Source organism: Calliopsis andreniformis, chromosome 9 (assembly GCF_051401765.1).
Source record: "Calliopsis andreniformis isolate RMS-2024a chromosome 9, iyCalAndr_principal, whole genome shotgun sequence".
Lineage (NCBI taxonomy): Eukaryota > Metazoa > Arthropoda > Insecta > Hymenoptera > Andrenidae > Calliopsis > Calliopsis andreniformis.
The window spans coordinates 15133773-15156895 of NC_135070.1; the positions used below are offsets into that span (position 1 = coordinate 15133773).

The 23123-nt window shown below is 40.8% G+C and overlaps 1 protein-coding gene across 1 annotated transcript in view; it reads left to right on the forward strand.

The window, feature by feature from the left end:
• The window catches only part of LOC143182854 (uncharacterized), a 29195-nt gene extending 6679 nt beyond the window's left edge, over positions 1–22516 (forward strand). Inside the window, exons 2-12 of the mRNA XM_076384143.1 lie at positions 2987–3423; positions 6207–6499; positions 11867–12258; positions 15323–15658; positions 17104–17248; positions 18027–18423; positions 18739–19129; positions 19481–19744; positions 19970–20494; positions 21059–21352; positions 22389–22516. Coding sequence (XP_076240258.1) covers positions 2987–3423; positions 6207–6499; positions 11867–12258; positions 15323–15658; positions 17104–17248; positions 18027–18423; positions 18739–19129; positions 19481–19744; positions 19970–20494; positions 21059–21352; positions 22389–22400 — 3486 coding nt within the window. The 3' untranslated portion in view covers positions 22401–22516. The remainder of the gene's footprint in view (positions 1–2986; positions 3424–6206; positions 6500–11866; positions 12259–15322; positions 15659–17103; positions 17249–18026; positions 18424–18738; positions 19130–19480; positions 19745–19969; positions 20495–21058; positions 21353–22388) is intronic.
• The last annotated feature ends 607 nt before the right edge of the window (positions 22517–23123 follow it).

Consider the following 23123-nt stretch of genomic DNA (forward strand, 5'->3'; position numbering starts at 1 on the left):
ATTACATCAAATATTTTAATCTGTCTACGAGACAGACGATATTCCTGAATGCTAAAAATTGCCAATAACAATGAACGAACAAAATTTACCTAAAATTTCAATTTCAATGTTTCAGATTTTTTAATCTGCTAATTTCTTTTACAATACAGCAACGTTTTGAATACACAATTTTCCGTCACTCCGTTTCTATTTTTAATTAAAAATGTTCAAATGTCATTTTCAGATCTATGTATACCATTGCAATCATTATTTTTGAATTTAATTTTTCAATTATTATTTTATATAGGTATACATTTCGAATATTCCTGTTTTCTTTTCGAAAGCCTCTTATTCACCCACTTTTCCTCATCCTGAAATTTTCAGATTCCATTCGATCCTAATCTCCTTGTTCGAGCATTTCTGTATCCCGACACGCTCCATCTCTTTCATAATTTCCCACGCTGCTTTTGAATTCTATCCTATTTCCGTGAAATCTTCTAACACGTGCTACGGTCTTCAACGCGTGAATATTTGATAAATGCGGTCCTTTCGTTCATTCAATATCATGAAAGTTCTACCGTTGGCAATTAATGGAAACTCTATGTACAGAGCGTTCTGTGGTTTTCTTCACCTTACACGGAAAATGTATTAGCCTGAAATTGTGGAATAAGAAAACGTTAGAATTTTGTTCTGTGAGATATTCACTCGCGATCTTGTCTGTCTATAATGTTACACGTTCTACTGGATTTTACTCTATACTGAAGTCCAATTTATTAAATCATATTCGTATATTCAAGTGTTACCAATGTTTCTCTTAGCAATTTTTTATATTTAAAGTTTCTATTCTTACAAGTATTCTCACGATCCAATTTCAAAGCAAAGCATTCATAGATCCACTCCGTACAACACTTCTTTTCCACTCGAGCTCGTAAAGGCATACTGGCACAGTTCAAGCAGAAAATTCTGAACGCCCAGTGTGCATGTACGCGTGCACATATGCACGACCATAAATGTAACCAACTTTCATCCACTCTGCAATAATAGAACCTTTATGATATTGGAACAAAGGGACTTTCGTGGCGTCCACGTCCTGGACGAATTTTCCTTCGATCGTCCACAAGCGGATATCGACAGCGATGGGAGAAAATCCGTTTTAGTGGCGACCAAAGCTCTTTCAGCGATGCACGAGCCGCATCTTCCGACATTTGTATTTGCCGATCTCGTCTCGAACAAACTTCACGCGAACGTTCAAGCGAACTCGAATTAATTGCATCGAATTTGTTCGATTAGGGGTAAACTGAGTGTTTGCCATTTATTGTGTTGGATGGGCCGAGCGCTTTCAATGGAACCATCGAGTGCTTTAAGTATTCGATGCTTTTATTTTTGCCGATAGTTTTATTGATATGTATTACGTCCTTCCATGTGCAGAATTTATTAGAAATTCATTTAGTATACATTGGATACTCTGGTAAACTTCTCTTAAGTGCATTTATGAGAACAAAATTGATTTTTCGATTTGTCGCAATCGAATCTTGTGAACGTAGGATTATACTTCGCATAAGGAAAGAGAAAGTTCGAGAAACTACTTAGAGAAGTACTTCGCCTTAACAAATCCTGGCAAGTAGTGACAAGGCGTCGGTCATATGCTAATAAGTGGAAATAGAGAGAAGTGAGGTATTAGCCTTGGATGTGCTTACGAAGTTGTTCCTCACTAGAGTTCTACTTCTTGCAAATACCGTATTGAAGTCACGAATTGTTCCTGCTGCTCTGTATGCAACCCTAAATTTACGTTCACAAATCATCAGGACACTTGAAACTTTTCAAAATAATCTTAAACTAATTACACTTTCTTAGCAAATAATTCTCCAAAATTTGTATCTACTAGTTTAACATATGGCTGCTTTATTTTACAACTCCACGTGCCACCAATTTTCGATCAATATTCTCAATTAGAATGCAAGACACGAAAGCATAGGATTTCGAGTTCACCCAGTATAGTGGCTGTTCGAAACGCCCGCGCTCTTCTTTTTAAATCGACCGTCGTGTATCAGTATCCCGAGTGACGCTAATAGCGCCGCAATTTCCATTCGTCCTATCGATTTATTTGCCAGGTCGATAACGCATTTCGGAAGCTGGAACCGATGCAGGCGTGAACAGAGGATAAGGGAGCGTTTACCTCCATTTTTCGCGAGCAATTAGAAGCTGACAAGTAGCGAAAGATGAATCGTCGCGCGGTGAAATTTCGAGCGGCCGATGAATCGCCCTTACGAATTTCATTCGAAACGAGGAATATAAATCTACCGGGTAAAACTGGGCGACACACGTTTCCAGTGTACGTACTTTCATCGCAAAAATACCGACCCTATTTTTCTCGAAGAAATATAGTGATTGAGAGTGGCTTCGTGAATTTCAACAATTTAATAAATTTATTTGTTTCGTAGTCGTTTGTAGTGACACAGAATGGCGTTCGTAAATTTACCTCTGCGATATTTCAATAACGTTATTTTGAGGTTCATATTGTTACTTACTCGTGAGTCTATTTTAATGGAGGATTTTTCTTTTTTTGAGAGGTTTACACTAAAACAGAGGTTGTTAGTTTTTACGACTCTCATATGAGTCGTAGCAATTTAACAGGAGATTTCTGACGATATTTTGAACAGATACTTGCGTTAAATTCATCAATCACCAAACGCTATTAATCGCCGCAATAAAACAGTCGTCTCCATAAAACTAACACAGAAATCAAAGCACCGAGCGAACATAAAACTCCACCGAACACAGCAAGAATCATCTCCACTCCCCTTAACGCTCCCAACCATTTTAAGCTAACGAATCTGGAATGACTGGCACTCGAGGACCGCTGAAGAACTTCACAGGCTCCCGAACGACCGAGGCCAGTCCACTACGAAATTAGTTTTACCCCAGTGCCGCGGCGCTTTCAATCAAACTGCCACGCGTCCTCCATCGATTTTCCACTAATTAGACTAAACCGTCGTGTGCATGACAGGTGGACGTCTCGACCCAGGTGGATCTGCACAGTGGTTACGGTGCATCCGGCGGCGGCATTAGCATCGACTGGGATAGGCGAGCGACCCCCTTGTACTCGCGGGAGGACATCAAAGAGCAGTATTGCATAACCAGCCGGCAATTGGACGCCGTCGAGAAATCTGGAGGCGGCTTCTTCGGCTGCCTCTCGACCAGGGGACCCTCCCCCTGCAGCTCCGCGCGAACCTCGATCCTCTCCGCTTGCGTAAGAAGCGCCCCCAGCGAGGAGAACCTCTGCGACGCGCCCTACCCCCGACGACCCCTCCAGATCATGTACCGTCAACCCTATCCAGCGAGGGGGATCCCACGCTACGATTTCGAGGACGAGGCGGACTGGACCGAGAGTTCCTACTTCCGGCGTCGACCTAGGTCCTTTTGCACCGTGCCTGATCCCAAGAGGTGAGCTTTCATCGAGCAATTTAGGTTCTCGAAGATTTTCGATGGGGTCAAGTGGGATCTCGAAGGGAGGAATGTTTCTGGTTTATTAGCTGACAAGGGGCGTCACTTTAGTTTCATCCTGCTGATTTTTATGAGACTTGGTCAATGAGTCGATGAAAATATTAGACACGTATTTTTCTAGCTGATGGCAATTTATGTTTAAGGGGTGAAAGACACCCCTTAAGTTGGGATCGAAAATACACTTTCGTAAGTACTTCGAAGACTGATGCAGGTTGCACTGTTTTTGATCTTGTTTTATAGGGTATACAGAGCTGGCTTTGTAAAATTTGTGTTTATAAATTTTTGTTAGATTCTTGATCGAGACTTTTTTTATTAAAAAAATCCTGGCAGATAATTGGGCATTGTACAGAAATTTCATTTATACGGGTCAGGTTCTTTTAACAGCAAGACAACTCAAATCTCAATCTGACCCACATTCCCGTGGATGAATTTTTATAGGATTTACTTCGATCCTAGTATTTTGCTTCTCCCCTCACGTCTGCCGCAGAAATATTAATGCACATCACGTTCCAACATTTACGGTAACTTTAAAGTATGCACAATTATGCGCTAACTGCTCGGAGTGCTGTAAAAGGATCTTTCCTTCCAGCTACCCGCGTTACTTATTCAGAGACAATTAATGAATATGCACCTCGTACACTCAGTGCCGTGTCACTGTCAAACATTCGACTTTCGTTGAAAATTACGAGCGTTCGCGTTTGAAGTACGCCGAGATACGTTTGTGTTCTAGGGTTAATGAGAGTAACCGTACATTAGGAGAACACTTGGCAGCCGCGACACAAAGAGGCCCCCAGTCCTTTTAACGCTAACGATCCAAAGAAAGCTCGGAGTTGTTCTTCTCTCTTTTTTTCCTCCTCTTTTCCTGACCGGTGTCATTAGAATAAAAATACGCTCGGCTCGGGAAGAGTTTCAGCGCGCAGGTACGCGCTGGCTTAATCAACCTGCTCAGTCGATGGACGTTTATTTCAGTTCAGAGACGCACGGTTTTTATTAATACGCGGCGGAAACGTGACAGGGGAACAGGGGTGAATATTGCTTCGCGCGATGGTTACATTCTCCTCGGCATTGTGTCGACCGCGGGCCGATCTTCACGCGTGACAGGCATTATCTTGGGGAAAAGTGGGTGACGCCGTGTTGCCACCGCGACCCAAATAAATTGCATTTAGATTTCAGCTGAAACCCTCGAGGATACGTTGTTACGCGCCGTTCTGTTCCGTTTTTAATGGTATAAATCCGATTTACTGCTTCGTACCGCTCTAAAGGCGTATTATTGCGAGTATCTCGCGGATAATGCGTCCTCTCAGGATACGAGGTGAATTTTAAATAACCGTTTCGGCGATACGATCGTGTAGAATGTGCAACGCGACTTGGTTGAGACGTAAATGCAAGTCTTGTTTAAGTCAAAATAAAAGTAGAACATAGAGATTGGTTAGGGGGCTAGGAAGGGATAATCTTAATAAAGGAATAGAGATGAGGGACTTAGGTAGAAAGAAAAGTATTAGGTACTAGAGAATAGGTAGGAACCAAATATCAAAAAGTAGGGAGCAAAAATTAGGAAGTAGGAAAAGACTGAAAGTATTAGAGAGAAGACACTAGAGACTAAAGACCAAGGAGTCAAAGGTCAAACTCTAAACTAAAATCCTTTGAGATCCCATAGAGACCAATCAGCTGTCATTAAAATACATCATTAGACTTGTATACATATCAAATACTAAAGAAAGGTTATACGGCTATAGTAATTTCTCCTCTGAGGTCCCAAGTGGCCCCACCCCTGTACCATATCTTATGAACCAATCTGTATAAGGTTGCCTCTCCACGTGTCATGTTTATTTCTGCAGTTTTCCCGTCGACACGTCGATAACACATAAATACAGTAATTTCCCCCGAGAGAATGTAATTTCTCATCGATCCCTCACACGTGGCCTTGAAAAACCGTCGTCTTGGCTCCCGTACGCTACTCTGCACCAATCAAAAATAAACTGTACCATTGAACGCCCCATCGACACGCGTAATCACCTTGCCCACCGTTTTCCAGCGATCGCTCGTTACAACCTCTCCACGGGAACTCTTAAAGCAACCACCCTTATAACAAACGCCTCGCGAACTTCCTAACTTCCTTCTTGAGATTCTATCGGAGCGGTGCGTTTTATGCCTCTTTCTAAGTGGTTAATTTTCCTTCCTGCCACTCGGGAATATTTACGTCGTCGGAATCACGGCACCGTGAAAGACCAGATATTTCATCGGTGGCAGTAAAGCTCTTCATATTCCCGGAATATTATCGCCGTTACCGCGGACGCCGGTAGTAAATTTGCTGTACAACTTGATGATCAACGCGTTACGAGTGGCCGAACGATTTTTTCCCTTTTGTTTAATGCCCAGTATATTGGGCCATAACAGTGATAAACTGGCGACAATGTGTCAGTCTGGAACTGTTGCTTGGCGTCACTTCTGTCTGAAACGGATTATTCAAACAATAGGATGTTAGTCGCGGTACTTTCCTTCATTTGTAAAAGGTGGGCGAAATTTAAGTGTTATTCTATTTGACAAAATAATGAGACGAAACGTGGGATCAATAGAAGGAAGTGGTGGTTTTACTTTTTAATTATTAGCATTTAAAAAACCTGTTCTCAAATACTCTGTACATCCTTTACATAAGTTACCTAAAAATTATTTACACAAAAAAATAGGATTGTCATGTGATCAATTGATTTTTTTTGTGGAAGGTACACCTGGCTACCCGAGGACGAGGAATCGACGAAATTGGAAGGACCCCGACCAGTGCTACCCCCCGCACCCCCGCCACCTTCTTCTCAAGTTCCAAAAATGAAGCACGTGACCTTTGCAAGATCGCACACTTTGACGTCGTTCGACATGCCAAGGAGCAGGAGTCCTCCGCGACCACAGAACCAGGAACGCCTTATAGACTCGCAGCCAACGATGCAGAACACGATACTTCCTTCGACCTTACCCCTGATGCATCCCTACGCTGCCAGCGAGCCCCGTGTTCTTGTCCTCGGTAAGTTTCTTTTCTCACCAGCTAGTGACACCTTGCACGCTCGATTTGCTTTGGGACACGTAATGAATAGCACTTGTCAAGTGCACTGGTGTGAGACACGATAAATGCTACCATAATATTTAATTAGATACTTAGAATGTTGCACAGATATTGTAATGGTTGACAATTTCGCGATTCTCTTTTTAAGTACTGCGTTCTTTATTGAAACGGAAATGTTACTTGAGTTTTTCGAGGTATGGTATCTATCTGTGGGATGTTAGACAACAGGTGTCAGATATCGAAAGGGGTACCTCTATGTGCTAAAATAAGATGAGAATGAAGAATGATGAATAGCATTCGTGATATCGTTTCTGAGTTATTCGTCACGGAGAATACACATGTGTCTGACTCGGGGTCTTATTCTACTAACCACGTGCCTCGTGAGACCTCATCAGGTCAGACGCAGTGGTGCTTGTAAGTAGAATAATACAAGTCAGACTCACTTTACGCGTAACATAAACGTCTTTTCAAGAGTAAACCCCACTTTAGTAATTACCTCTTTAAATTTCTAATATCTGATATTATATAGGGCGTGTTAAACGAGTTGATCCAAGAAAAAATTTACGAGGCATAGTTTTAATATTACGAACATAAATTTATCCTATATTTCATTTGTGGTGACAAATCACTAAATTTTCCCTGCTAGAAATCCTCTTCTATCCTCGCTGAAAAAATATACCACCCCGAGGACATTTTTCAAACTGCAAATTACGTATCCCAGTCGTCTGAAATCCTCTATCCTCGTCGCAAATAATTGTGAAAAAGCATCGAGTCTGCGATTTGCCCGCTCCTTAGGGGACATCGAGTAGAGTCCATTCTTCACAGGAGTATTGTGCCCGGGCCGAGAGAAAGGACAAGGAATCTTCCTTATTTGCGCAAATCTCACGACTACGGTGTGCTTTACGGGTCGATTTTCACGCATTCATACTCTTTCACAGATGACTCTCGTCTGCCCCTTTCACGGGACACGTAGCGCCACTCGTCCCTCAAAAGCACACACACGGCTCCCCTATGTAACTAAATAGATCCTCCGGCAGTGGAACTTGAAGCTAAGGTTGCGCGCTGGACTAAAGGCACTTTTTAGGGAACGAGTGCTTCTATAGGACGGGCACACTTAAAAGTCTTTTTCATTTCGAGCTGCGCATTAGATCGTCAAGCGGAAACTTTCACGATATTTAAAGGTTCACGCAATTAAGGTTTCGAGCCTTTCCTGGCCACTGTCGCTTATGAATTAAAGGCAAGAACTTTGAGACATCTAAATGGGTTTAATATTGTATCTGAATATTTCTACTGATATCAAGTTCAGTGCACCCTCAGATGATACTTATTTCTGTCTCCTACTGGTTACCTTTGTCACTCGTTCATTTTGCATCTTCATCTCTTTTTATCTCTCTCCGGATTTTCTTCATCTTCCTGTCAATCCTGAACGTCTTCTTCAATACCAGCCAGCCTTATTTTCCTGCTCTTCCCTTCATCTCTGACGAGGCTTATTACATTCCTCTTGCAAACACTCGAAAGACTTCATCTTATCTTATAAATAGGAACTTGGCTACTTTCGGAAAGGTGAATCTGGTTAGAAGAATTTTGATATTCACTTGTAACATGGATCTAACTTGAGAAATTTAGAGCGGTTTATGGTTGATAACAATGCATGAAAACGTTCCCTTTAATTTGTTAATAATTTGGAAAATGAAACCCCAGCATTTTATGACGTTCTTTTTTTAATGAAAGCTTAGAGTTCTCACTTTTATATTCAGATATAAAGAAGTTTAATACAGAGGTTTATGTACCTGTTACGTTACTACTATAACAATGCTTTCCCAAACGTGTATTGCTATCGCAATACGCAGCAATATTACCGTGTATTTAAGCAACACTTTTTTGGATCACAATGAACTCCGCATATTTTTATCACCGAAACCACGAATGACCTGGATAGATCCAAAAAATGACCTTAATTTTAAAACAGTGTTACACTGCGTTCGCTCTCAAACAGGTTGCCCTTATTTAACATCGACCCGATAAAAAGTTGACAGAATGTTGTTAAATAGAATGAACCTTTCAACCTCGCAATATTTTTTGCAAAAGCTTTCCACTAAATTAAATAGCTTCAATTTTATCCGTATCTCTATCGGGAACCAAAAATTAGATACTCTTATCGTGAAGATAATATCTACGAATAGATACACAAAAATCCAAGAGGTAACATTACCGCGTGCTTCGTGAAATGAAAGTTCAATATCCGCAAAAATTCATCGCTGTAACACGTGGCACTGCGTCAGACAAAAAACTCCAACAACGCCGCTTCCATTTCCACCTCCATCTGCAGATTATTAGGTCCTCGGGGGCATTAACTTCTTGCCGGCAGTGCGAATGTTAGCTCAATATTAGCCAACAAATTGCCAATATTGCTGGTCGAATGAGGACTCGATATTGAATTCGTGTAGGAAATGATAACGACTCGGAGCAGTTTCGCAGCGCATTGATATCAGACACGACTCGCGGGTCGCACGGTCCGGGCTCGTCGAAAGCATTAGTTCAGCTGTCTCAATTAATTCCTAACGAACGTCGAATTACGGTCCCTGGGGTAAATCATGTTACTAGGGTAATTTCCATGCCGAAGAAAACCCCGTTTCTTATTCACCCTCCACGCTAGAGCCTTTCCGAAGAGCGCGTCACGCTCTCGAGATGAGATTGCACTGGACGTCGAGATTACTCGACTTGTAACGTATCTGACGTCTTATAGCTCGCCTTGATTGCTTCTTGTTTGGAGATGGAACATGTACGTAGAAAATTTAAGAGCTTTCGCGCTTGGTTATTTCCTTTCGAAGACGCCTGTTTACCCATGAAATTTAATAAATAGCGAATCAGTACGGTGAACGGGGTTGATATTAACTGATACTTCCTCGGTTCTTATTTTTAAGGGAAGGGGAAGTTTTTCCCAGAGGGACGTGACACTATCTTAGGAGTTGTGAAAGAGTGTCGATGAAAAGGTAATTTTCACGATATCAGGGACAATTTTTCTTCGTAAACGTGGTGTGACATGATCTCCGATATAACTAAAATTAACCTTCATCTGCTGTGAAGCATAGTGTTTTTTGTACAGAGTGATAGAATTACTGTGATATTATTATACAAATTTATTACAAATAGTATAGTAAAACTTTGAAAATTTTCCATTAATTGTCCATAAATGTCCAAGGTGAGTTCGTATAATTAATATGACCTCGTCACATTAACTCAGGGTTAAATGCAACTAGTTTGATCTAGAATGCTAAATACGTACACTTGGAGAAGAAAGAGAAAGGTGTGAGACTTTTAAAAGCTACAAAAGAGGGCAACAGGAGGACAAGTTTGAGATCCAGTGAAGGGGTCATAATGACACCATTCATCATTCTACTTACCTCGAGGTTACACACAGTTATTTATTATTCACACTTCACATGGATAACGACAATATAATCGATGAAAACTAAAAATACTTTGAGAAATTATACACTCCAGTCTAGTCTTCGCTGTATTATGAAATGTAACACCTGTCGAAATTCCTCACAGACATCTTTTATTTATTATCCCCGAAGATTTTTCAACGTAGGACCAATTAAAATATTTTTACTAACTTAAAATCGTATTTTTTGATATAAAATTGAATAGTTTCGTGTAAGGGCATCACAGTGACCTCATTACAATATTTATAATATCGACGCTACACCAGCCGAAGGTTAAATTGTAATCGATAGAAAAGATCTGTCCTGTTTGCGAATCACGCTCTTCTGGCGAGCAGGTATTTAAAATAAATGATTATAGCTTGGAATGTTCTTTCTGAAACGAGTATTAAATTGCAAGTGGAAAAAGTTTCCCGCGTCCTCGGCTCAAGGTTTTCTCCCCGAGTCTACAATAATACAAATGAAAAACTCGAAGGGAAGAAAGGCGAGCTAGGAAAGATTTATCTCCATCGCTAACCGCTTTTGTTCTTTCTGTCCTTCCTCTTCCTATGTTTTGCGCTTCTTTGGATGGAACGTGTCAGAGAGCTTTGTAAAGTCCATGGATATGTGTTTTGCATAATATACAATTATTCCCAAGCAGAGTTCAGCTTTAGTTCTATGTTAATTGTCAAAGTTGTGTGTCTGTTGGTCCTGTGTCTACTTTGAATTAATGCGAGGATAGAGGATATCGGTGACCCTAGCCATGAATTTTAATGGTGTAACTTTGATTACGACTGATAATCACAGTTCTTGGTAAGTGATATAACGTTCGTAGGAGATGTAATATTGAGTGTAAACAAAGACAATCTACTGTGAGATGTGGAATGTTTGATCAGAGACTACGAATAGAATTAGATGGACTTCACGTTTGTTTTATACGGTGCCTCTAAGTTCTAAATTACCTCGTGGGAAGATTTGGAAACTCTTGTGTGTATAACTAGCACACAATATAAGGAGACACTTCGCCTTTATTTCGTGAAAGCCATTGCGGCGTAAATTCAATATTTGAAGGTAAATTCAATATTATCCTCGAAATTACCTTGCGGTTGGCAACCTCGCGAGCAAAGATTCTTGAGTGGTGCGCCATGTGTGGCGAGCAGTAACCAAGGGTTTCATGTTCGTTGTTCCTTTCAAGCACTATTCTAGAATCCTAAAATAGTAAGAAAAGTTGGTAGCTTTAATGCCAGTAACAGAAATTAACGTAATATAGATCACTTTTTAAAGAGTCTTTATAGAAATCATAGAACTGAATTCACCAATACTTAAAATTTAGTCTGCACAACTTATGTGTTGAAATATTTAAAGATTGGTAAATTTTTGAATTTTCGAATTTTCAAATTTTCAAATTTTCAAATATTCAAATTTTCAAATATTCAAATTTTTAAATATTCAAATTTTCAAATATTCAAATATTCAAATTTTTAAATATTCAAATTTTCAAATATTCAAATATTCAAATTTTCAAATTCAGAAAACTTAACACGTTCTACAAATGGATAAAGCCTTATCCAAAAGTGTACATGACAAACAGAGGGCTGTCCTTGTTAGCCTCATAAACAACTTCCAGAATTTACCTAGTTTCCTATACCTGAACTCCAGAACTCCCCAACTTTAAATTGTTCTTGAAAAACAGAATCACTCCCACCCCAACCTTCCACTCTCACCCTAAACAATAACCTAAATCAATACAAAAAAGAACGTCCAAAATTATCCAGCCCCTAAACCACCGAGTAAGTCACGTTCTCCCTATAAACAAAGCCCAAAGAATTGCCAATGAAACACAATCTCCCCTCCCGAAAACGGTTCGTAGACTTTAGCCGATTTAGCAGAAATTTCGTTGCAGAGAAGCCACCGAAGCGGGGCGCAATGAAAACTCAGGCGACCCAGACGGAGATCCCAGCCGTGTTTCGGGGTCGAGTCCCCGTGACCCTCAGCCCCAGGACGATACACCGTGTCAAGATGGTCTCCCAGGGAGCCCAAACGAACGGCCTGTTCAACGGGAGGAAATTGACGAAAAGTTATTCGGAGGCTGGTCAACTGGGCACCCCGTTGGGCGGAGGTCAAGCTGGGACACCTGGAAAAGAGGAATCCGACCACGAGCCCCTTCACAGAACTCAGAGCGAGGAACCACCGAGGTCACCATTCCTCGTCGATACGCCACCTCCTCAGGCCTCCACTCCCACTGCAGAGGAGATCCTGACCAACGGGGACATCTCAGAACCTATAATGGGAGTTGTAAGTTTCACGTTGAATTAGAGTAATTCGTTCCTTAGTTTCCGTGTTCCTTGGATCCGAGCAAACGCCCCGTGAAGACTCTGGAGACCTTTAAAATGTCCTGCTAGCTATTCTACTGGATTCTCCAGCGCGTTTATCAGATCGTATTGAATCGACGGTACTGTTCCGCCTGTGAGTTTGATCTTACAGAGTTTGGGGGCACTGTATGCCAAAATGAAATAACAGAGGTGGAGGGTATCTGATTGTGAGTTTGGTTGGGGATGTATACGGGGGAGATTCGATGGAAAAGTTAAAGGGAGTAGGGTAAATTTATGAAGTTAGTAGGCAAGACACGTTTCAGAGGTAGCCAAGGCTTTGGAAGAACTGCAGTCAAAGTTTCCTTAATTACTTGCGTTTTTTGGGGAAGCCTTCTAAAGTTGTTCCTTTGTGGGAAACCACTTTCTCATTTGTTCAAGCTCTTCTTGGGGAATTTGGGTAGAGATTATAACTAGTATGCAGGAATAGTTCGTATCCAAATTAAACACAGCTGCTTTGGCTCTTCGTGGTCTTTGTTCATTATGCTCCAAGGGACTTTTTATTCAGATATTCCTTACTTGTTAAAGTGCTTTAGAACTTACAGACGGAATCTTCAATATCTTCTGCGGGACGTGTCGGTTTCTGAATTCCCTTTTTGGTGGACACTTTTCTTTAAACTTCGGACTTCGTGAAGAGATAACTCGTGGTTCCAACTCTTGATTTTGATTTAAAACTGCACGAGAATCTGGACACATATGTGGCCAGTGACAAACTTTTCCGACAGTTTTAGACCCAGTGCTCTCTATATTTGAAAGCAATGAATTAAAAATAATAATTGAATACGTACATTCTGAAAATAGGTTCAGTAATATTTTACTTGGTTCAATTTATATCATTTATCCTACAATTTTTCTACTCTATTTTTTTAACACCACTCGTTCACTATACTAAATTGTTCGCTAAAAAAAGAAACAATTCACAGAAAACTGTTACCATTAATTTGCGAACTTCAGCGAGCGATCAGTTTAGTTTATCTAACGATAAGCAAATTTAGATTCACCTGGGAACTGCGGAAATAACCAGAACGATTGAGTTAAACAGCTCATCCTGTATAGCATCCGCGTGTCACATCTATTTTACTCTGGACCCAGGATGTGTTGTGCTGACGCGTTACGAGCGTTTAATCCGTTAAACGAATCAGAGTCGCTGGCAAAATCAATAGAGTTTGCAGTGCAATTAATTGTCGAGGTAATTGCTCATAAAATTCGAGGATAGTAAAACTAATTGCTCTGGAACGACGTCTTTGGCCCTAATCACACATTGGAGACGAAGATGTTCACTTCTAAGGTCTTTGTTCACTAATTAGACCAGATGATCATTATTTTGTGAGATCTCGTAAAAGAACAGATCACTTTTTTATTATATCTTGCTTCCTATTTTTCGAGAGCAGTTGAACAATTGAATTAGGTGGGAGGGCTTATGTTCATTCAACTTTTATATGCCTCCACTATCGACCCAAGACCGCACATGCCACGAACCTACTGACTTTCATTATTATTACATTTATATATTTACGAGTTTTATCGTATAGAAATACCAGTAGCCAAGTGCTTGCAGGAATTCCTATTACCTATACAAAATATTCAGCACAACAAATTATTTCAATAGTCATATCAGAGACTGACAACTTCATCTAGATTCACGCAAGCCGCTTCTATAGTTAGGCTGTTCGAGTGGAATCACATTGATTCTGTTATTTCGAGTGGAGAGTCGCTTGAAATGGTGGCTCCGGATGCTCGAATCTCTATACTCGACATCGCCTTTGATTGAGAGGATATTACAGACTTCAATTTCGTCGTCGGTTAAAGATCAATCTGGAATCGGCCGAATTATTCGACTGCGCATTCTGCGTTGGATTAAACGCCTCTTACCACCTCCATTCGACTCAAATTTGCGTCTCAAATCTCGGTACTGTCATAATGGGCGTATCGATTAGATGACTGGCTAACAGTGAAGGCTTCCGGTTAGATTCTCACGTAACTGCATTTACGAAAAATTATAATTCATTATTTTTACTCTTTAAAGAAGTTTCATATTATTTACATTTTTATAAGTCTGACTGGTTTAAAATTTCTCGTGGTCTCTTGAGACTCTATAGACACCAATTATCGTGGTGGTATCTTTGAATTCATTACATCTTCCATTATGGCGTAAAATTGGACAGATTATCGGTAATTGTGTCATTTAAAACAGAGTTTCCGTAATTAGTGGCACAGTTAACACACAGGCTCAAATTCGATGGAATTAATTAGCTTATTTTGGTCGCGTACTGTATAAATCAATGGAGCAGCAGGTTCCCATAGGCAAACCGATTTCGCTCTGTTAACAGGAAGGTCGAGAAGAATCAAATTTCGGGGCATTTATAGCGGATTGTAATGGTAGCGTGATCGAATTACCAGCTGGGTAACAAAATAGACGTGGTGGAAAGCAAAAGCTTGTTAGTAAAGTGTAATTAAAGGACGCGCGTCGTTACGGATATTAACATATTGATGGATCGTTCTACCGTTTCAGGATGTTTTTGCGTTTCGTCTTGTTTCGTGAATCATGAAGTACGTGATTTATGCGCCACGTCGTTTTATGCATTTCGTGAGCCACTCCTGATCACGGTGGACAACGCCAGTGGAACTTCCAGCGTTATGTAACATGGATGACAACATTTAACAAAAACACAAAATTATTTCCGCTTTGAAACTTTATTGTGAGAACCGGGACAGGCTAGTACACTGCATTTTTATTTATTGTGAAAATATGCAATGTCCCTCGAAATATTCAGTTTCTGATTCAAATTTTCAAATATGCAAAATTCAAATTCAAATCTTAAATTTAAGTACAAACATTTGAAACTACAAACTTCTTCGATCAACGAATATCCATCGGCCGAAGCATCGAAGAAACTCTAACAAAATCCAAGCCCTTTCCCATATCCCTTTTATTCGCAACAATCGACTTTACACTGTATCCTCAGAAGACTACTTCTTTTCATCCTCAGGATCGACGAAGATCAGTCGATCTAGACGACCAGGAAATCCTCATAGACTTCAAACCAGCGCCAGTGTCGCCAGACGCTCGTGCCCTTCTTAATCGGATTTCCCAGACAACAAGGAGGTTCCTGCCGTTGCAGAAGACTTTCTCCGACGGTGAGATCCGCGTGGAGAGACGCGAGCTGGTTGGCGAAGCTGGTGAACCGAGTTACCCTCACACGTGCAGAAGAAACCACCAGGACCCTTGGGGCAGGACCGTCAGAGCGCCCGTCCAATTCTCCTCAACGCCCGAAGACCTGTTCTTGCTCAGGGTCGCCTCGCCACACGAGGACCATCACGAAGAGGCAAGTAACCGTAGCGTTAATCCGAGGCTTATCATAAAACGATCGCCCCTCAGCTTCGTGGCAAGCACAAATGCATGATCAAGTTTGTTTCAACAGAAATTGCAGAAAATTGTAGAAAATAGAGTATTATAGAATTTTGAAGTTCTTATGAAAGTTTCCTTGGGGGATAGAACAAAATTGGAATTGGAGTATTAACTAGATTAACTATGAAATTGAGTATTAACTTTAACCCCCTATTAAGTAAGAAAATAGTATATGTTGTGTCTGATGTATTATTGTCAACATCACTGAATTCGGTTAAGAAAAGGGGAAAAGTAGAGATTTTTACAATTTTCTTGAACCAGCTTGCACGTGCTTGCATTACTTCAATAATATTTTTCTGGACGACATGAAATTTCCGCCATTATTGGAAGTACTTTTGAAAGGGTCACGCCAAGGACCATTTATTATCAAAGGCGTTCAATATATACTATTTATGCTGTCTAAAAGTGCAGGGTATTATTGGACACCAACGTTGTTCCGACAATAGCATTTTAAATCGCTGACTCAGAGCGATACGTATCCATCCAGCATTGGCGTCTTCCAATCATTATCGAACTTTTCGAATGACTATTTCCTGTAGAAACTGGAACACGCCATCATCGTTCCACCATCGATTCTTCATTTTCTCAAGCATGTAGTTAGTTATCCTTGATTGATGAACTGTGATTTTTCTTTGAAGAGCCATTAGGTCGACAAGAAAATACTGTAAAGTGACGAACATCTAATTTCTTGAAACAAGAATTTTTTTATTCTACAATGAAGTGTATACATTTCATTTAAAGTTAAATTAACTTTCAAATTAGAGGATTCTAATTTTTCCAACAGTAGCCTCCAAAGTTGGACTAAGTTTTAAATTAAAATTGATTACAAACCATATTCAGGTCAAGCACCTTTGAAACTTTTCTTTACGCTAATTGCTTGAATTTTCGAGGCTCGATGTTTCCACGACGCTTGGAGCGATCATATAATTAGTTCGAACTTTCTGTTTGCATTATTTATCTCTTCATTTTATTTTTGATCTACGCTTGGAAAGCAATTGAAAGCAATTTAACTCTATAGATACTCACTTTATAAAGAACTGCACTTTAATTCAATCTTGATGTTATCTGCTAACTGGGCACACTGGTGTTCTAAAATAACTCAAACAATAATTGAATAAGATAAAATGATAAAACAATAAATCCTCAAAATTGTTTTAACTAAATACGATACAATTATAAATACCTTGTTATTCTCGTGATTTACTAAACATCTTAATAAGATACAATTTGTAGGAAGTCAAGAATTTGGTACTAATTTTTAGCAATTGTGATTTTTGATCAAATAAGAGATGATACGTAACAAGAATCATAGTAACCGACAACTAATTGTTGTCGAAACGTTACCTTCCGATATCGTTGCAGGAGTTTCACGAGAATCTCATCCGACGAGGACTTTTCCGTAAGAAGAGCGTATCACTTGAGGATGGGGTGCAAGGTTTAGCATCAGACGACTTCATGCTACCCAGATCGCTTCCTACGTCTCCCACGTCACCGACTGCAGTATCAAGTATGAAATATGACTCGCATGCGCTCGTTGCCTGGCCTACTGAAATTTTGAAGAACGTCCAAAGTTCCGCCAGTTTGCGGCGAGACGGTGTTCTTTTCATCGAGCTCTCCATACGAACGAAACGCAACAATTTACAGTGAAAAACGACGCTGACTTCTCGTTAATTTCGTTTGTTAACAATATTTCCTTCAGTCACTTTTACATTTCAACTACGTTTCGATACAGTGAGATATTCAGTAGAATTTTGAAGTACGTTGGAAACGAAAGCCAAGTTTATTAATTTGTGCGTAATTGTGTTAGTGATTGATGGGCAAACTTAAGACTTTCTTGAGAATTAATCTGAAAGATTCTGGAAGTGTAAAGAGTTTGAAAATTTCGTTTGTAAAACTGTTTATGAATGAAGATTTAAGAAATGAGACACTTGCTCTATTACAATTTTCAAAATTAGTGAAGTTAATTCATTAACTAAAAACAACATGTTAATCTTTATTCGTTACGTAAACTGGCGGGAATTTTATACAATAATTCTTTCTGAACGTGAAACGTTCTTGTGTGAAGCGGTTTTTAGTATTCCTGCGCCCTTTTTAGCTCGAAATAAAGTCTCTCGTCATAAACGCGAACTTAAATTCAACGCAGAAACACGAGGTCTAAATTTAGAATCGTTTAAATTCCATTTCATAGAACGAACGCTCCAAGCCACTGTAGTGCTAGCTCCACCAACATTCAAATTCCTTTGAAGACTTGATAATAAACCATACAGCATATTCTAATGTTGCAGCTCCGCAGAAGATTCTACTAAGTCCCAAAAGTTACGCGTTGCCATTACGTCCACTGCGTCAAACTAGCCAAATCTGTCCGATAGTCTTCAGCCCTGGCACAGGCATTTCCGGTATAATCACGTCTCCATTCGCTTCGAGCGATTCGTTAACCAACGACGTCACGAGGGACCACAGCGATGGAATTTGGAACGAGTCTCAGGCGACTGTTCTTCAAGCCGACTCGCTGGCCTTACTCACGCCTTCGTCAAGGAGGAGGCATCTTCTACTTCTGCAACATCAACAACGATCCTCGATGGACACGGAGGCGCTGGATGCTGAGGACACGATGGAATCGCGACCATCTAGTCCGAGGATACGCCTTGATCCTGGGACGCCTGTACCACCGTTGACACCAAGGTAAGAATGTTAAAGAGAATTAATAGTCAATGTAATGCTATTGTTCATAAATATTTAAGTACTTGGTAGAGATTAAAACCTTCATATTTTGATTTTAATGAAAGTCTTTTTAAATAGATGCTGTTAATATCTATTTAGAAGCACTACTATAAATACTGTAAAAGACTCTGTATACTCAGAAAGAAATTTCCATACATATCTATCACCCTCGATCACGTTGCCTACAACATAATTCATCAATCACAACAACCTTCATAAAAGTCATCTATTTCACGATAGAGATGCCCCATATAAAACCAGAAGCAATTTTTAAAGGGAATTACTCCTCAGCATCGAAACCCCCACACCTGTTGTCGCGCCGAGTAATGGCAGACCAAGGAGCGGATTCCGTCGCCCAAGTCCAGGGCCGCCGTTGTCGCAACCGCAATCGCAATCGTCAAGCGAGTTTGGCCTGAGTTTAGCCAGAACAGATTCGGGCGGTCGAACAAACACAGACCTGTCCGAGACCTCGACCACCGAGGACTACGTCACTGCCAATACTTCCACCGAGACTGGGACCACCACAGGTACTTCAGCAACGACCAGTTCCTGGTCGAGGCCCCCGCAGACGTCCAGCGCCGCGGCGTCAGCCTCTGCCACAGCCACTGCCGCGGAAGGGAGTTCCTTCGAAAGCGCCAGCTCTATCTACAGTTTGGCTCGCAGCGAGGTGAGCTTTATTTCCTCAAATTTTCAGATTTTTAAACTTTCGAATTTTTAAATCTTCAAATTTAAAAATTTTTAAAACTTCAAGTATTTAAATTTTCAAAATTTCAAATTTTTAAATTTTCAAAATTTCAAATTTAAAAATTTAAAAATTTTTTAAATTTCGAAACTTCATACTTTAAAATTTTTAAATATTCTAACATTCAGATTCATAAATGTGCTTTACGGTTCTACGTTAATCAATTGTGATTCTCGGTGCATGTCGCAAAACGATATAAATTAATTCATAGTGTGTGTGTGTGTTCAATGTTCTTTACGATTATATATTATGTTGGAAACCTATCACTTAAAATAGACGGTTATCGTATTGGATGCAAAGACAAAGTTCTATGGTGCTACGTATCAGGCTGTCGTTGAGGAGCCTTGCAGTCCACCACCGATCCTGGAGGAAATGGAAATTCCGTTCGGACTGGAGGTACCTCCGTCACCAGCAAGGTCCAGCAGCAGTAGTAGTTCAGGTAGCTACGATCTGAAAGATGCGATGACAGATCCGGGACAGGATCTTGAGGAGACAGCGCCTCGAAGTGGACACGCCTCTGAGACGGAGCTGGATCGTGATGTAAGATATTCTATTAAGTAATCATTATTTCCTTGCTTGCTTTTTTTCTCCTCGAGGTTCAACGTCGCACTGACTTGATATTTTTTTCTCTTTGAATAAATAAGAATATTTCCTTATCCAAATATTTGAATCACACAGCAAATAATCTATCAGAATTTAATAATAATCTAGTACTATATTTGAAACAATCTCCTCAACTTCCCTCCCACTTTTCTTCATTTCCAGGAAGGTCACCGTTCCTCCTCCGGCGGTTACGCCGAATCACCGCCAGATTTGCGCACCTGGAGCGAGGAGGAACGTCGCAGGCGAAGGAAAACCTTCACCCTTGAGTTTCTTGGAGGCGCCGCGGAGGCTGAACGCACCACAGAGCTTTACCCGGACAACGTCGAGGTCAGTCCGACGCCAAGTCATCGACACAGGTGGAGAGCCAAATCCACCAGTGCTAGAAGTCCTCACAAGAATAATAGGAAGCGAGAAACCGCTCAAGAACAAGTGCAAGTGCAGTCACAGGCGCAACAACAAATCATTAGAAGTCCTCAGAAGGAGGACTGGCGAGTGGAGTCAACCGAAGACGGTGGACATGTACCAACCTCCGATGACTCTAGCTGCAGTCATCACTACCATATGCACCATCATCACCATCATCATCTGCACCGAGAGACTGGTGAAGGGGGTCGTCATAGGAGGACGAGGGAGAGTCCAAGGAGGAAGACTGGTGGCTACATCTCTGCCAGGAGAAGGAGTAACGAGGTGAGTGTAGAGAGTGTAAATATTTAGTTATTGGTTAATGTTATGGTAGCTGTGGCATGAAATAGGCGAAAAATTAATTAAACCTTCGAGAAAGGACCATTTCCACCCTTAAGAGTACAATGCTAATTAAATGAAAACTAAGTCGTTAGAAAGCTTGTATTTTTAGAGTAAAACATTGCAAGTGGATTTTACAATTATCCTAGAAGTATTTAGACAAACTTTTTTAGACCGAACTATGGCGATCTATCCATATCTAGAAATCCAGAATCTAAAAATTTGACAAAATATTTTGCGGTTAAAAATTGACTACTCATAAAAAATTTCATATATTCTTCATTTTCCTCTATGCTACGAATCCATAAAATTTCCCTAAAATTCGTCAAAGAACACTCGATTCAAATTTTCAAAAAATCAATCTCACCCACGAAAGGTTAACACCCACGAAACCTTTGACCTGGCCTCGTACGTTCAATTGTTCGTATAAGTATAAGACTCACACTAAAACGAAGTAGTTACGAGCCAAGTATCGGTCCAGCATGAGAACAGTGTCCCGATTCCATTTAGGACAAGAACGCAGCCATAACAGGGAGCCTGCCGCGAAGACGATCGCGCGCAGCGGACGACATAATGTGTTCGAGGCTGAGCCCAGGCCGTTATCAACGCAGTCCAGGACACAACGGACAACGGGCGATGATTGTGGAGGCGCAGAGCCCAGAGGCGAGATTAAAGGCTCTTTCAGCGGAATCCTTGAGGTCCGTCAGCCCTGGGAGCGACAGTGTCTTTTACAGCGAGAGTGCAGACCATTGCCTCACCATCAGCGCCCTTGACGCCCCACATTGTCATCAGTGCGGCAGAGAGGTAAATTATTTATAGTTTGTCACATCCTTCCTTCGAGAGGGAGGGAACGAATACTCGAAGGCATGAATGAAGTAAAACGGAGATTGGAAAGGGTGACGAAAGTAGTTTCTTGTAATAAGACTGACTAACTGTGTTTGGAAAATTAGAAAGAGTAAAAGTAGTGTATCGAGTGCTGATAGAAGTCTGTAGTTTATAGTGTAGCTAGCTGCTTGGATCTCAAGTTTCTTTCTTCTTTCCCGTTTCTGCAAGTTATCGACCTATCCCTTCTGTTTCACTAGAAGAGACTTCAAAGTGCTCTTCTCTTATATCAAGCAGCTTTTGGAAGATGATAGGATGCAAGCTTCTGTTGCAATTCGGTGCAATATGCGAAAGGTGTTTACTCCAGGTGTCTGCATCTGGGGTATTCCACGTGAGAGCAGGAACTTGGATGCTACCATTTCTTCAGAAGATCAAAGTCAAAGAAGAGCACTTGAAGCCCCTTCCGCGTGAGAGAGAAGTGATTCTTTCAGTATTCCTCGTAGAACAACAAATTTTACCTAAATCGGAAAAACCTCAGAAAATATTAGAGTCTCAAAATCGAATAAAATCAGTCTCTTGTTGTATTCAAGTTCCTCTTAGATATATTATACTTAACAACTGAGGAACTTTGGAAGATCTTAAGCGATAAGAGCTTGTCACTAGAGACTAGAAACTATCGAATATAAAGTTCGTTAACACCAAACCTCTAGACACGTCTAAATCTCTGAAGCAAAAAGAGAGAGAAAGGAAAGCCTTGTAGTTCAGACACGGAGTAACATACAGAGGCGACACTTTTGTCAGAAACTTTAATTTTTCGACCCCTAAGTTGAGTAACTTTGAACACATCACTCTCATGTAACGTTACCAATTCCAGTTCTCCTTGTACATACATATAGGGTGAGCGAAACATTTTGATCTATACATACAAGGTGATTTTATATAAATATACAATCTATTACCCCAGGATATATTAACATTTCCGTACTCTTTATAGAGACACTATATTATATTATTTCAGATTTCTGAATGAGCTTCACAACACTAGTAATGAGTACACCAGTCACAACTAAGCCCGCGAAATGACCACGTATTCAAATCTCTCTTACGCTAACACAACACCGCAGGACCTGCGCAATGTAACTCAATTTTTAGAGCCCGCCATCGCCTAGAACTTCCATTGGTCGATTTGCATACCTGCGCATTGTATGTTACTCTGTGGTTCAGTTCAATCTGTCTCTCTACCTGTCGGTCTATCTACCTCTTTTCTCTATCGTGCGTGCCATCGTGTTCCTCCACCTCGAGGTCTCGGAAGAGATCGTTCGACCGCCGGCAGGTTTCGCGGACTCCCCAGAGGGTCACAGGACATCCTCGAAGCACCTGTCGGGCCACAGGCTCTACAAAAAGTTCGACAAGAGGTACCGATCGGAGGATCGTGGAGACCGAAGGCATCGACGCAGCAGTGGCAACAGATCGAATGTTAGAGCCAAGTCGGAGGAGAGGGCTGGTCCTCGCCGAGGGAGCAGAGGGTCCCTCGAAGAAACTGCCATGGCCAGGAAACGTCTCGAGGCGAGAAGCACGGACGTCAGCCTGGAGATTCTTACAGGTTTGTTTTCTGATTATAGAGACTAGGGATTGAATAAACGTTAGTAGGGGGGACTTGGGATTAGGAAGTAACAAGGAGGAAGGAGGGAGTATAAAAGAGGAATTATGTAGAAATTATATGGGGAGTTCAATAACAAGTGTCAGAAATTTC